General features: G+C 37.9%; 1 protein-coding gene across 3 annotated transcripts in view; it reads left to right on the top strand.

The window, feature by feature from the left end:
• Window positions 1-8557: 8557 nt before the first annotated feature.
• fgfr2 (fibroblast growth factor receptor 2) overlaps window positions 8558-12956 on the top strand; it is a 48575-nt gene continuing 44176 nt past the window's right edge. For all 3 annotated transcript variants that reach the window (XM_079856030.1, XM_079856029.1, XM_079856031.1), the window contains exons 1-2: window positions 8558-9168; window positions 12163-12416. In XM_079856030.1, the coding sequence (XP_079712156.1) occupies window positions 12239-12416 (178 nt within the window). In that variant the 5' untranslated portion in view covers window positions 8558-9168; window positions 12163-12238. The remainder of the gene's footprint in view (window positions 9169-12162; window positions 12417-12956) is intronic.

Below are 12956 nucleotides of genomic sequence, written 5' to 3'. Positions count from 1 at the left end.
TCATAAGCTCATTATTTAGATCAGCATAATTGTTTTTGGGTTTAGATTTCACAGATGCCATAGAAGAACCACTTTAAAGTGCTATTTCCCAATCTAAAGAACATTTTTCCACTATAAAGAACCTTGAGTTGAATGGAAAAATTTCATGGAAATTGTGCATCAATGCATTTGAACCTTTATTTTTAAAAGTGTAAGTTTTCTGTTTCCTTTTTTCCAGCAAGGATGCATTAAATTGATAAAAGTTTCAATAAAGACACTTATATTGTTACAAGATATTTCTATTTAAAATAAATGCTGTTCTATTGGACTTTTAACTATTCATCAAAGACTCATTTTCACAAAAACATGAAGCAGCAAAACTTTCACATTGATAATTATAATAAATGTTTCTTAAGCAGCAAATCAGCATATTAAAATGATTTCTGAAGGATCTTGTGACACTGAAGACTGGAGAATAATGAGGCTGAAAAAGTAGTTCTTTTAAAATATAATCATATTTCAGAATATTTTGGTCTTTTTGATCCAATAAATTCAGCCTTGGCAAGCATAAGAGACTTCTTCCAAAAACATTACGAAGTCCTCCCAAGCCCAAATGCAGATGCAAATTACATTTCAGAGCATTGGTGGGCTGATTTTAAAAGAGTTTCGATCCAAATCTGTTTCTCGCACAGAGCTAATAAGACTTGAAATATATTTGTATGGACTACTTTTATGAGGTGTTTTTGTTCTATTTTTTGGAGCTTGACAAATGTGGTCACTATGAACTGTCTCATGGAAAATAACTGTGTAAATGTTCTTCAGAATTTTCCTTTTATGTTCCAAAAATAAAAACAACATCATATGGGTTTGAAACGACATAACAGAGAGTAAACAATGATGTCATTTGAATGTTTAACTATCCATTTAAGAACTAGAGCACTAAAAAGTTTGTTTTAAAACCTTTTTTTTTTTGGTTCTTTATTTTTAACAGTGTATGTAGAATACTTCACCCTTAAATGCATATTTTATGAAACATGGTTAAGGTTTTCCACACACAGATTAAAGAAATCTTTTTCAGGTAACGTTCATAAAAGCGTGGTACAGTGCACATCAAATGTGCGGTGTCTTCAGAGACATGTTGAGTGTAGCGTGATAATGAGTCTCCTTAATTAAGTCTTTGTCTTAAATGGCTCATAAACGTCAGTGTTTGGTGATTTGTAGAGATGACGGTTCTTAACCTCTGCCCTTTCCTGTCACCTGACGCATTAACAGTCCCTCATCCTTACACCCAGCGTCGTCTCTTTCAGCCCTAGAACTGTGTGTGTGTGTGAGAGAGAGAGAGAGAGAGAGAGTCCTAGAGAGCCCTTTCCAGCCCTAGAACTGTGTGTGTGTGTGTGTGTGTGTGTGTGTATGAGAGAGAGAGAGAGAGAGAGAGAGAGTCCTAGAGAGCCCTTTCCAGCCCTAGAACTGTGTGTGTGTGTGTGTGTATGAGAGAGAGAGAGAGAGAGAGAGAGAGTGTGTGTGTGTGTGTGTGTGTGAGAGAGAGAGAGAGAGAGAATGTGTGTGTGTGTGTGAGTGTGTGTGTGTGTGTGTGTGTGTGAGAGAGAGAGAGAAAGTGTGTGTGTGTGTGTGTGTGTGTGAGAGAGAGAGAGAGAGAGAGTGTGTGTGTGTGTGTGTGTGTGTGTGTGTGTGTGTGTGTGTGAGAGAGAGAGAGAGAGAGAGAGAGAGAGAGTGAGAGAGAGAGAGAGAGAGAGAGAGAGAGAGAGTGTGTGTGTGTGTGAGAAAAAGAGAAAGTGTGTATGCATGCGTGCGTGTGTGTGTGTGTGTGTGTGTATGTGTGTGTTGGTGAAGTGTCCAGATTCTTCAGATGTCTGGGCTGCTGCTCTCTGGAGTGCTTGAAATAACTTGCATGCCTGTCACTGGACCTCTGCAGCCGTGGAGAGCAGCGCGAGCGAGAGTGTTTGATTTCTCACTCGGGCCTGATGACTAAAATCTGCATATATTATTAGGAACTATATTGGTGTACTTTAGAGCACTTTTTTTTATAGACAAGGTAATGCAAACACTAGAAGAATTGGTTACACTTTATTTTAATGGTCCACTTCAGACATTCTACTAACTATACAGTAAGTAACTTTGCAGCTACATGTCAACTAGCAGTCATTAGAGTATTGGTAGACTGTTAGGTTAGGGTTAGGTGTTAGTAGAATAAGTTGACAAGCACTTGCAAAGTCACTTATAGTCAGTAAAATGTCTGTTTAGGAGCATCAGAATAAAGTGTTAGCAGATATTAACTACTAATACTCTAATGACTGCTAGTTGACGTGTAGTTGCAGAGGTACTTGTTGTAGAATGTCTAAAGTGGACCATCGAAATAAAGTGTTACTGAAGAATTTTATATATTGTGCATTGAGATCAAATTCACATTTTCTTCAGAAAATCTACAAGTCTAATATCTCTAATTTAGTACCTTTTTAAATTGTTTCATATTGTTACAGGAATACCACTATGCATCCATATTCCAAATATATCAATATGTACAAAACAAACTGATCATTATAGAAGCTTGTTTGCGCCACTGAATTGTGACTTTATATCTCACAATTTTTACTTTTTTCCTCACAATTACGAGTTTAAATCATGCAATTCTGACTTTTTTTCTCAAATTGCAAGTTTATATCTCGCAATTCTGAGAAGACAAAATGTCAAAATTGTGAGATAAAAGTTGCAATTCCTTTTTTTTTTTATTCAGTGGCAGAAACAAGCTTCCATACACTCTTAAAAATAAAGGTTCCAAAGGGTTTTTTTTTTTGCAGTGATCCACCATTTTTGGTTCCTCAAAGAACCTTTCAGTGATCAGTTCTTAAAAGAACCATGTTTTTCTTAGTGTGAAGAACATTTTAATAATCTAAAGAACTTTTTTCCAATATAGAGAACCTTTTGTGAAATGGAAAGATTCAGTGGATGTTAAAGGTTCTTAATGAAACCACCAGTGCCGATAAAGAACATTCATGTTTAAGAGTGTAGATAATTGATAGATGAGAGACAAAAATAAATTGCAAAGCGAGTCCAGTTCAGTTCTTATATTTATAGACAAATCAATCACAGATCTTTCCTGGAATGAACAGGGTTAGTTTCTCGGTATCTCGATTAGAGAAGACATCCATTCAGATCACTGGTTTTGGTTCGAAAACTCATGATGAGATCTCTACTACTTTATTTAAATGTTGTCTGAAAGGAAAATAAATGTTCTGAGAATGTTTGAAACTATATAAACTATATATATATATATAACTTTCTTTTTTTTACCTGTGAGATGGATAGTATTTTTAGATGTATGTATTTTGTGTGGATGATCAAAATAACCCATCTTTGTGCTCAAGTTTATTGCACTTCTTAAATGACTGTGTTATCTGGTTCCCAACCGATGATAAACCCCTAAAGAGGCTTTGTTCTGCCTAATGTAGCCATGAGGAAGCACCATATAACGCTTGATGGACTGCAGTTTGAGACCATCACCACAACCACTAATGGCATCACTAAAGCTGCACCACAGGGCCATTTACTGGTAACGCTTGCTGTCCGAAAGTGCCAATCTCACAGTCAGGAACACCACAAGTTCCTTAAGTGGGTTTGTCATTCATATGCATATAAAAGAGTGCTATTAGAGAGACCAAAAATCATATTCACACAGTTCTCCACCTCTTACATTAAGTGTGGCTGGTGAACCAAGAACCTTTTAAATACATATTTTTTCCTTAGGTTTGATCCCAAGTCATTTGGCTAATGGTGCTATCAAGACCTTGAAGGCATTAAGACTTGGATGAAGGACCAGTCAGCAAGCGCACAGCAAATCATAGCATTATGGCAGTGAGTTGTGCATTGGTAAGAATCACTCACACTTCATTTACAGTTTGAAAAGACTTTCTGAACTTATTGAACTTATCATCCATACACTCTTAAAAATAAAGTTTTTTTCACAGTGATGCCACAGAACAGGGGTGTCCAGTCCTGCTCCTGAGGGCCAATGTCCATAAGAGTTTAGCTTCAGTCCTAAACACACTAAACCAGCTCACTGAGGTCTTCAGGACACTAGGAACTTCCAGGCAAGTGTGTTGAGGCCGGTTGAAGCTTTACTCTGACGGACGTTGCAGGATTGGACCAGGAGCCATAGAAGAACAATGTTTGATTCCCCAAAGAACATTTCAGTGAACAGTTCTGAAAAGAACCACTTTAAGAACATTTTAAATTCTAAAGATTATTTTGTGGAATGGAAAGATTCCATGGATGTTAAAGATTCTTCATGGAACCATCGATGAGTATTTTTTTTTAAGATCCTTTTAAGCAAGGATCAGGACTAACTCCGCTTGTGCTTGGTTGACTTTCGTATGTGCCATTACAAGCGGATTATTGCGCAAAACATGTTAATGCATGGCAAAGAACACCTACACTGACATTATCCCACAATTGCTCCGTTCTCTATAATTTAAGTGTTCAAGTATTTGGCACACCTAAAGTCAAATTTCACTAAACACTGGTTAAAGTGTTTTCTTAATGATTATAATGAGTATTTATGCCTTGGGAACGTTGCCAGGGAGATGATACGTGACATAATGTTTATCTAAGAATTCTTGCCCTCATAGTGACGTGGGGAGTGAATGTTTATTCTCCGTGTGAATAGTTTTTCTTTTCGTCTCCTCTCAGAGTAAAACAAACTCTGCATTTTGGTTGGATTGTTTTGAAATCAAAAGCTGACCAAACAAGTGTCTGGCATAAATCATAACTTGCTGTCAATAGACAGAAGGGCAGCACACAGCAGGCTGGTCACGTGACTCTCTTCGGAGGTAGAATAACACCGTTGCGTCGATGGCCTCGCTGAAATAACTCAACATTAGCATAACAGGCGGACCTGGCTGTAATGAGCGTTTAGCATCCATTAGGTGGCTGTTCTCATGCTCAAGTTCTGATAACTCTATTGACCTAAGGAAATGGCAAATCTTTCTCAAGACGTGTGTGTGATTGTGTGTTTTTCTTAATCTTACTGCTATGTCATGAGGAGCTTTCCAAATCGCATACTTATACTAATTGCTAAAAGTATAGTACTTCACTGCCAATGGGAAAGTACTTTTGAAAATGTTAGACAGTATTGTGCATCATTCATCATTAATGAAAAGAATATATCTGTGTAAAATTGGTCATTAAACCATTCTTTTGTAAATAGTAACATTCAGTGAGATAATTTACATTGTTGCGTCTGGAGACGAATTTCTGAAAGTTGTTGAATTCTATAGATGTCGGTGATTTTCAAAGTGTATTCCACTGTCGGTTAACATCTTCAGCGAGTTTCAACCATGTTCAAGACTGACCAGAGAAGGGTTATGAACATAAGTCTTGGCCAGGGCTCAATTGTAAAAGAGATTGTAATCTCAATGTGATTTTTTTTCCCCATGTAAAATAAAGGTAAAAAAGAAAAAAATGAGGCTATTAGCTAAAAAAAAGCATGCACAGTTGTACACTTAAAAAAAAGAGTAGTATGCTACAGAGCACACTGTGTGGAATACTGTTTCTCACAATGACAACTTTAAAATATTCTGACTTAATTTAATCACAAAGGACCTATTCTGCTTTTTTCCACCTTTCCATCTTTCTTTAGTGTGTAATGTCGCTGTTTGAGCATAAAAAGCGCTGCAAAGTCCCTCCAGCAGGAGTTCTTCTCTATATCAATGATCACAATATTTTATAAGATACAAACAAGTCACAATATTCCTCATTTAAATAATTAATACGCAGAATAAAGGGGCGGGGCCTGGTTGAGTTAGTTAGTAGTGTGTTGAAACTCACTGTTATGGTAAGGAGTGTGACATTTCCCAAACACGCTTGAAGCAGTTGACCAATCACAACACACTGGTTTAGCTGACCAATCAGAGCACAGTGAGCTTTTCAGAAGGAGGGGCTTCGTAGAGACCGGAACTAAACAGAGCGTTACTGACAGACTGGGAAGAGAGGAGCTGGAACAATGTAAATTATGTGAAAAATAATGTGTTTTTTTAACATTCAAGAATGAAAACCTTGTCTAGTAGAGCCCAAAAACTAAATAAGGACTTTGTAAAAGGGCATAATATGTTCCAAATTAAGTAAACAATGCAAAATAATCAAATTTATTTCCTTCTGATAGCATGCAACATGAGATGGTGATTTCTGACAACACTGCATTAATGTGCAGTAAACTTCTGATCAAGATAACGTGTTCATGCAAACACTATGTATGTTTTCTCTGTTGATTCAATCCTAACATCTTCAGTTGGATGAGTGTTTCTTGGAGGAAAATGAAGAACAGAAAGACGTGACCAACCTTTTTCAATTCTGTCTCTTTCTCTGACTCTCACTAGCTGTCCTATTGTATTTGCTAAATGTGGCAGGCCTGTAAGACAGCCATAAAAACAATGTAAATCTGGCTCGGACAGGCGATGGGGAAGCGTGTGAAAGACTGTATAGTCCATCTTTTATTTCACACCCCTAAACCTGTGGCCTGTCCCCTCCTTTCCCCGCTTCCCTCTCATTGCGATCCAAACTGTCACCTTTTATGGGAGTGTGTGATGGCTTCACTGTGTATGAGTGAGAGAGAGAGAGAATCTGGGCTAAAAGGGAAAGAAAAGCCGTGATCGAAGGCCCCATTCACAGAGGAACCTCTCTCTTTCTTTAACAGCCTTATTAGCTGGCTCGTTCGGAGTGAATGGGAACGTTTCTTTTATGAGGAAGGGGGAAAAAACAGGAGGCTCGGGCAGCCTGGTGTAGAGCGGAGAAGGAAAGGCATATTGGCCACAGTTCCCTCCTCCTCTTCCTCCTCTCCTAATCCCGCTCTCCTCCACAACTCTTTAGTTTTCTCCTTCGGATCCGTGAAAAGGGCCTGTCCAATGGAGAAGACAGTTTGGAAGGGGAGTGTGGAGTGCGGCAGGGGCCCCTCAGTCTGTGACATTTAGGGGTCATTGATTAGGGAGCCTCCCCGTGTGAGCGCTGGGAGACTGAGGGCTCCATGGGGGAGCTGCATGAGGGAGTCTATCAGGCAGAGCTAGTCATGCTGGGAAAATAACAGGCTCCGTATATGCAACAGTATGGATGATGTGTAGTGCATCTTACAGAGATTAAAGGAAATTATTTACTCAATCCTTTTTACGAATCATTACACCACGGAGCCCCTAAAGGGACATGGTGAAGGAAAAAAAATATGAGATGGAGGAAAAATGATTTGTCAATGCTTTTGCATTCTCTCGCAAAACTTTGCGTTCGCTCGCAAAGAGCTCAAAAAGCATTGACGACTTATTTTTTCTCGCATCTCCTTTTTTTTTTTTTTTTACCACCATGTCCCTTTAGGGGCTCTGTATCAGAAATGAAAAGGAAATTAAATAATAATAATAAAATTGATAAAAGTAGCTGATTGATTGGTAGTTTTGTGTGAGATTATAAAATAGCTTTTATTGACAGTTTTCTGCTAGTCTGAAGCTCTGAAATATATGCAATTTACGAAAAACATGAAGGCGAGCAAATAATGAAAGACTTTGCCATTTAAATTGCATCTCACTGTCTTTTTTTTTTACAGAGTTTTTATAGCAGAAACCATGATTTTTTTTTAATCAGAAACATATACAGTTTCTGTATTAATACAGTACCACGATGTTGCTTAAAACAAAAAGAAGAAAAATGACTGCCTTATTATTATTATTAAGTTTAAGCTGAGGTGTTTTAGATCATTTATGTTTAGAGGCTTTTAGACTTTCTTCAGAAAATTCAAGAATATTTACTAATGGCCAAAGTATGGAATAATTTAGTTTTTTTTTAGTTTTCACCAATGCTGCATTTATTTGATCAGAATACAGTAAAAACAGTAATATTGTGAAATATTATTACAATTTCTGTTTCTGAATATATTTTAAAATGTAATGTATCCCTGTGATGCAAAGCTGAATTTTCAGCATCATTACTCCAGTCTTCAGTGTCACATGATCCTTCAGAAATCATTCTAATATGCTGTATATAATAAATTTAAAATAGGCCTAATATTTGAATATTTTGATCATGTTAATGCAGCCTTGATGAACATAAAATACTCCTTTTATAAACATTAAATGTAGTTATTCCAAACTTTTGAGCAGTAGTGTTGATAGTTTGGACCACATAGTCTACCATACACTCAAATCCCTATCTCTGTTTTATTAGATTTGTCAGAAGTGGAAAATCTTCAAATATCAACTCAATACAGTACCTTGTTGTTTTTAAAATGCAAAGCATATCTAAACAAATATTGTAAATTGAATCTTGATATGTCACAATGCAATTTATAAACATTTACTGACATTCTTTGTATGATAGATAGAATGTTTTAAAATCTTAAAGTCATGAAATGGAAAGTGTCATGATGACACAAGTATGTGTATGCAGTTTAAATGGCCCTGGGGTCTCCGAGACCCTGAAAGGGTTAATAATCCGACAGATCAGCCACTAGGTGGCGCAGTTGCAGTGAATGAATGGCCTTCTGCAGCACTGGAGCTCGTGTAGGGAGTGAGGGAGTGAGGGAGGGAGACCGGGAGACCCCAAACTTTAGAGGATTGCGCAGAACTGGTCGAGCTGCTCTGAGGTCTGAGCTCTGAGCTCTGTCTGTGATTGGAGGAGAAAGACCGAGTCCAAAAACTATCAGCCAGGAAACGAGGAAACGTCTCGAGTTTCAGGGGGGAGTGACATTTCTTCAGGGGGTTGGAAAGAGAGAGAGAGAGAGAGAGAGAAAAAAATCTCTGTAAACCTGACAAAGCGTCTGAGAACAGCCAGTATCCTCAGAGACTGCGCTCATGTCACTGGATGTGTATTTTGGGATGGATGTTTTATTCTGTGTTTGTTGCAGTGTTGCATCTCTTGTAGCTGAAGCACGAGCGCTTTGGTGAAGCAACAACAATTTGGTTTACGGACGAAAAAAAAAAAAAGTTCTGCTGGGACGCGTCATTTTTTTCTCTCCTCTGGAAGGATTTACACAAACACACACGGATACTATCGGTGGCTCGCTGTTGGCATGCGATCCTGTTTTTGGTGCGCTGCTGGATTTTGGGAATAGGGAATAGTTTTGGTCGCATTCCTGTCTGGATTCGGCCCATGAGCTCCCTGTTTATGCGGATCCTGAACTTCACTTTCTGCTCCTTCTCTGTAAGTTACTTTTGTATTTTAAGCGGAGGTTCCGTTGTGTTTCATTTTATTGCGGCTTTACCCTTGTGTAGTTAATGTGGCATTCCCAATTAAAATACGCAAATCTTAACTATTAAATAGGCTTATTATATATTAAATTAAATGTGCACATATGTGCACGTTTTATGGGCTATGTTGACTCCACTGAAAACGTCATAACTTTCAGATGTCAACTAATTTTTTTATGATCAGCAGTGGCCTTGTCACTCTTTTGTCAGAAGGTTATCAAAATGTTTCACTTAGTGCATCTATTTATTTAGCTTTTTAAAGATAAAAGAAACTTAACATTATTGTAAAATTATGAATCTGCTTTTTATGAAACATCAGATATTACCTTTGATGTATGAGAAAAGTGCCATTTAAAAATGTAGGCCTAATTGTAAATGAAAGATGCAAGCCAACGCTAATGTAATATGTGATATGTAATCATAAAAAGTAGCCTAAATGTTCATACCAATCGGTTGTCTATTGTTTTGGATGTTATATGAACGTGTTTGTATATTGCATCGATTAAAACATCCACCCAAAATCACCACTTAGGTTTGCAGTTCCTCCTCCTAATTAAGTGTCATGATCAAAAGGAGGATTTTAATGCATGCATAACATACTGCAATAATTTGTAATTAGAACGTGCACATAGGCTACATTTGGAATACTTCGATTCGAATTCGATTTTTTAGAAAAACACAAGTCTGTCTTTTTCTTTCGAAGTGCAGTTTAATCATTGTAATGCCAATTAAACTATCATCAGGTGTCATGCCTTGAAATATGTGGATATTACATAAGTTTGCTTTAGAAAGTATAATATGCCATGATAACTGGGTTTTGGATTTCCTTACAATAGCCTATTATTGATAAACTACACAAATAATCTCTGTGTTGAAATAAACTAGAATGTTATTTGTAAAAATCTAGCAATAATTAAGTCTAATCATAATGTGAATACTAATTACGAGTTGATCTAATGATAAAATAAGTCCATTCACAAAGTGAACTAGTTAGTCTTCCGTAATAAAATCATGATAAACTCATTAGGGTTGAGCTTTGTAATGGGCCTCAATAAAGAACGAATAGGTTCAAGTAACAATTCAAATGTAATCAAACGACAGTACAACTAGTTCCAGTGGAACGGCAGTGTTTGTTTTATCATTGGCAGCAAGTCCTTTCTGTGTATACTGATTTGAATGTGAATAGGATTCTCCTTCAGATTGCATCGGTACATCTGATCGGACAGCAATGCATTTGCGAGAAAAGTTCTCTGAAGGTGACGTCATGTATTGCATTGGGAAATATTTTCCAAAATCATGCTCATGCAGCAAACCCGGGAAGCGCTGACGGCGATATGCTCATCGTGCCTATCCATTCCAGCATAAGCAAGAATGCCCCTCGGGCTCTCTTGAGTGCATTCACTTTCAAAACTATTATATTGATTATCGCGTATGATTAGAAATGAGCAACAACTACAATGCTTTAAATCCGAGCTCGTGTCACAGCATCAAACCCTGCATTGCCTCTCACGGTAAAAAAACTTGAGCATAATACTGCAGAGGAACACACCATCCGTCAATCATCTCACATTTCTAGAACTGCGCGCGCACGATCACAGAACAGATCAATAGCTCGCATTTTACGCGCCAGATCTGCAGAGAGTGACGTGTGCGTGTTCACTGCGATTCCCGCGGGTTTCATTCTCTGGTCTTGTTTTGAATGTTTGAAATCAGAGTTTGTGCAAATGAGTTCTAAACTGCCAATAAAGTCGTTATAAAAAGAATAAGACTGAAATGCAAGTCTTGTGCATAGATAGATAGATCGATCGATCGATCGATAGATAGATAGATGCGTTGGATAAAAGTGTCTACCAAAAGCTTAAATGTTTATAAATTAAATTATGAAAATATATGCATAGTTTGTTTGCTGGAATATGCTCCTGTTAAAATAACTGTTTACCTTATTATTCTGTCTATTCTTTATCAGAATCAGAAAGAGCTTTATTGCCAAGTATGCTTATTTACAAGGAATTTGTCTTTGCTTCCAGTGCACAGACAGAGTGACAGCGACAGGACAGATTATACAAATAAAATAAGTGATTAAAAATAAATATAGGCTAAAAATGCATAATATACAAATTAGACAAAGTCAATATATTTATGTACAGGTGTGTGCAATGCAAGATATATATATATATATATATATATATATATATATATATATATATATATATATATATATATATATATATATATATATATATATGTGTAAGAGATATGGTGTGCTAAATAAACATGAGTATAATAGTGTTCTGTTGCACATGTTTATTGCCCAGTGGGGGGATTTAATTGTCCATGAGGTAGATGGCCTGCGGAAAGAAACCTTTCTTGTGCCAGGCTGTATTGGTGCTCAGTGCTCTGTAAAGCGCAGACCAGACAGCAGTTCACAGAGGAAGTGTCCTGAATGTGAGCGGTCCAGAGTGATTTTGCCAGCCCTTTTAACTCACTCTGGATGGATACAGTTCTCGGAGAGTGGGGAAGGTTTTAAAGTATTATAACGTTAACAAAAGTTGCAGGTAGCTCTGGAGGCAGTGGCTGATGAAAGTGTTTGTCGGGTGTAGTGTGTAGGTGTCAGACTAAAGCATCAGAGCTTTGGTATGTCTGTGGCAAGGCTCGTTTAACAGCATTTTGAAACGTGGGCCTTTAGTTTCTAAACCTGTCTTCTCCATAAACATAGACCTATGCACTTTCTGTAAGTTATAGCAGTGCTTCAGAATCAACTCATCTGAAATCGTCAGATATGATATTTAGGGTCTATGCTGTGGATTTAGGGGTGTGTTAACCTGCTGGAGGTTTTATTGGATGTGGGATATCAAACAATGTTTTTCTAACAGTTTTCCCCTCATCTTCTCTTTTTCTCATTGGGAACCACCTGAAACATTACCTTCCTCTCTACTTCCCTCCTCAGATCAGGTGATTGGTGAGAATTCCAGTGAGTGACCGACCGTACAGCCTGCAGTTCATGGTTGGGTGGAGCACCTCAGATGGGATCCGTGTCCAGGGGGAGGCCGAGGAGGGGGGGATGGGGAGACACACTCTCTGTTGACGGGATGTCCTCCCGGGGGTGGCTTCTGGGTGCGCTCCTACTTTTGACCCTGGCAACGGCGTCTGTGGCGAGGCCATCGTTGAGAACTGCTGAAGAGTCAACGATTGAACCTGAAGGTAAGGAATATGAGTGATGGAAGACATGTACCATATACAATGATCATTCCCAGCTGGGGAAATCTCAATACTTCATTGGTGACAAGAAAACAGATGCTTCTTTACTGCTTAATCGCTATAAAAACAATCACCTTCTCCTACACAGCTGCGCTTATGTGTGAAAATATTTTGTTTTTATTGGGGGAAGTCTTGGGAAAATTAGGAATTTGGGTGAAACAAAACATTACAGAGAGGAATTTCTTGTGGTAATAGGTAGGATTCCTTATTGCTTTATAGATCATTAGTTAGTGCAGATTTATGGGATTTAGCTTTTCATAAACGGTTGTGTTCAGCCCTTCAAGACAGCCAGGAAAGTTCTGAGGAGGTGCTGGTTTGCAGTGAAGTGTGGTTTGGAGGTTTTATGAGTTGCTGTATGCAAACCCTAGGAAGTACGTCTTTTGCATGGAGCACATCTTTGAAACTCTGATAATTATGTGGAGAAAGTGGTTTAAGCATATATCTGGCATCTTTGAACTGCGAACCCTGAGGTTTTATAATGCA

The sequence above is a fragment of the Squalius cephalus genome (assembly GCF_949319135.1).
Source record: "Squalius cephalus genome assembly, chromosome: 21".
In the NCBI taxonomy this organism is placed as follows: domain Eukaryota; kingdom Metazoa; phylum Chordata; class Actinopteri; order Cypriniformes; family Leuciscidae; genus Squalius; species Squalius cephalus.
This window is presented reverse-complemented; position numbering and strand designations above follow the sequence as displayed.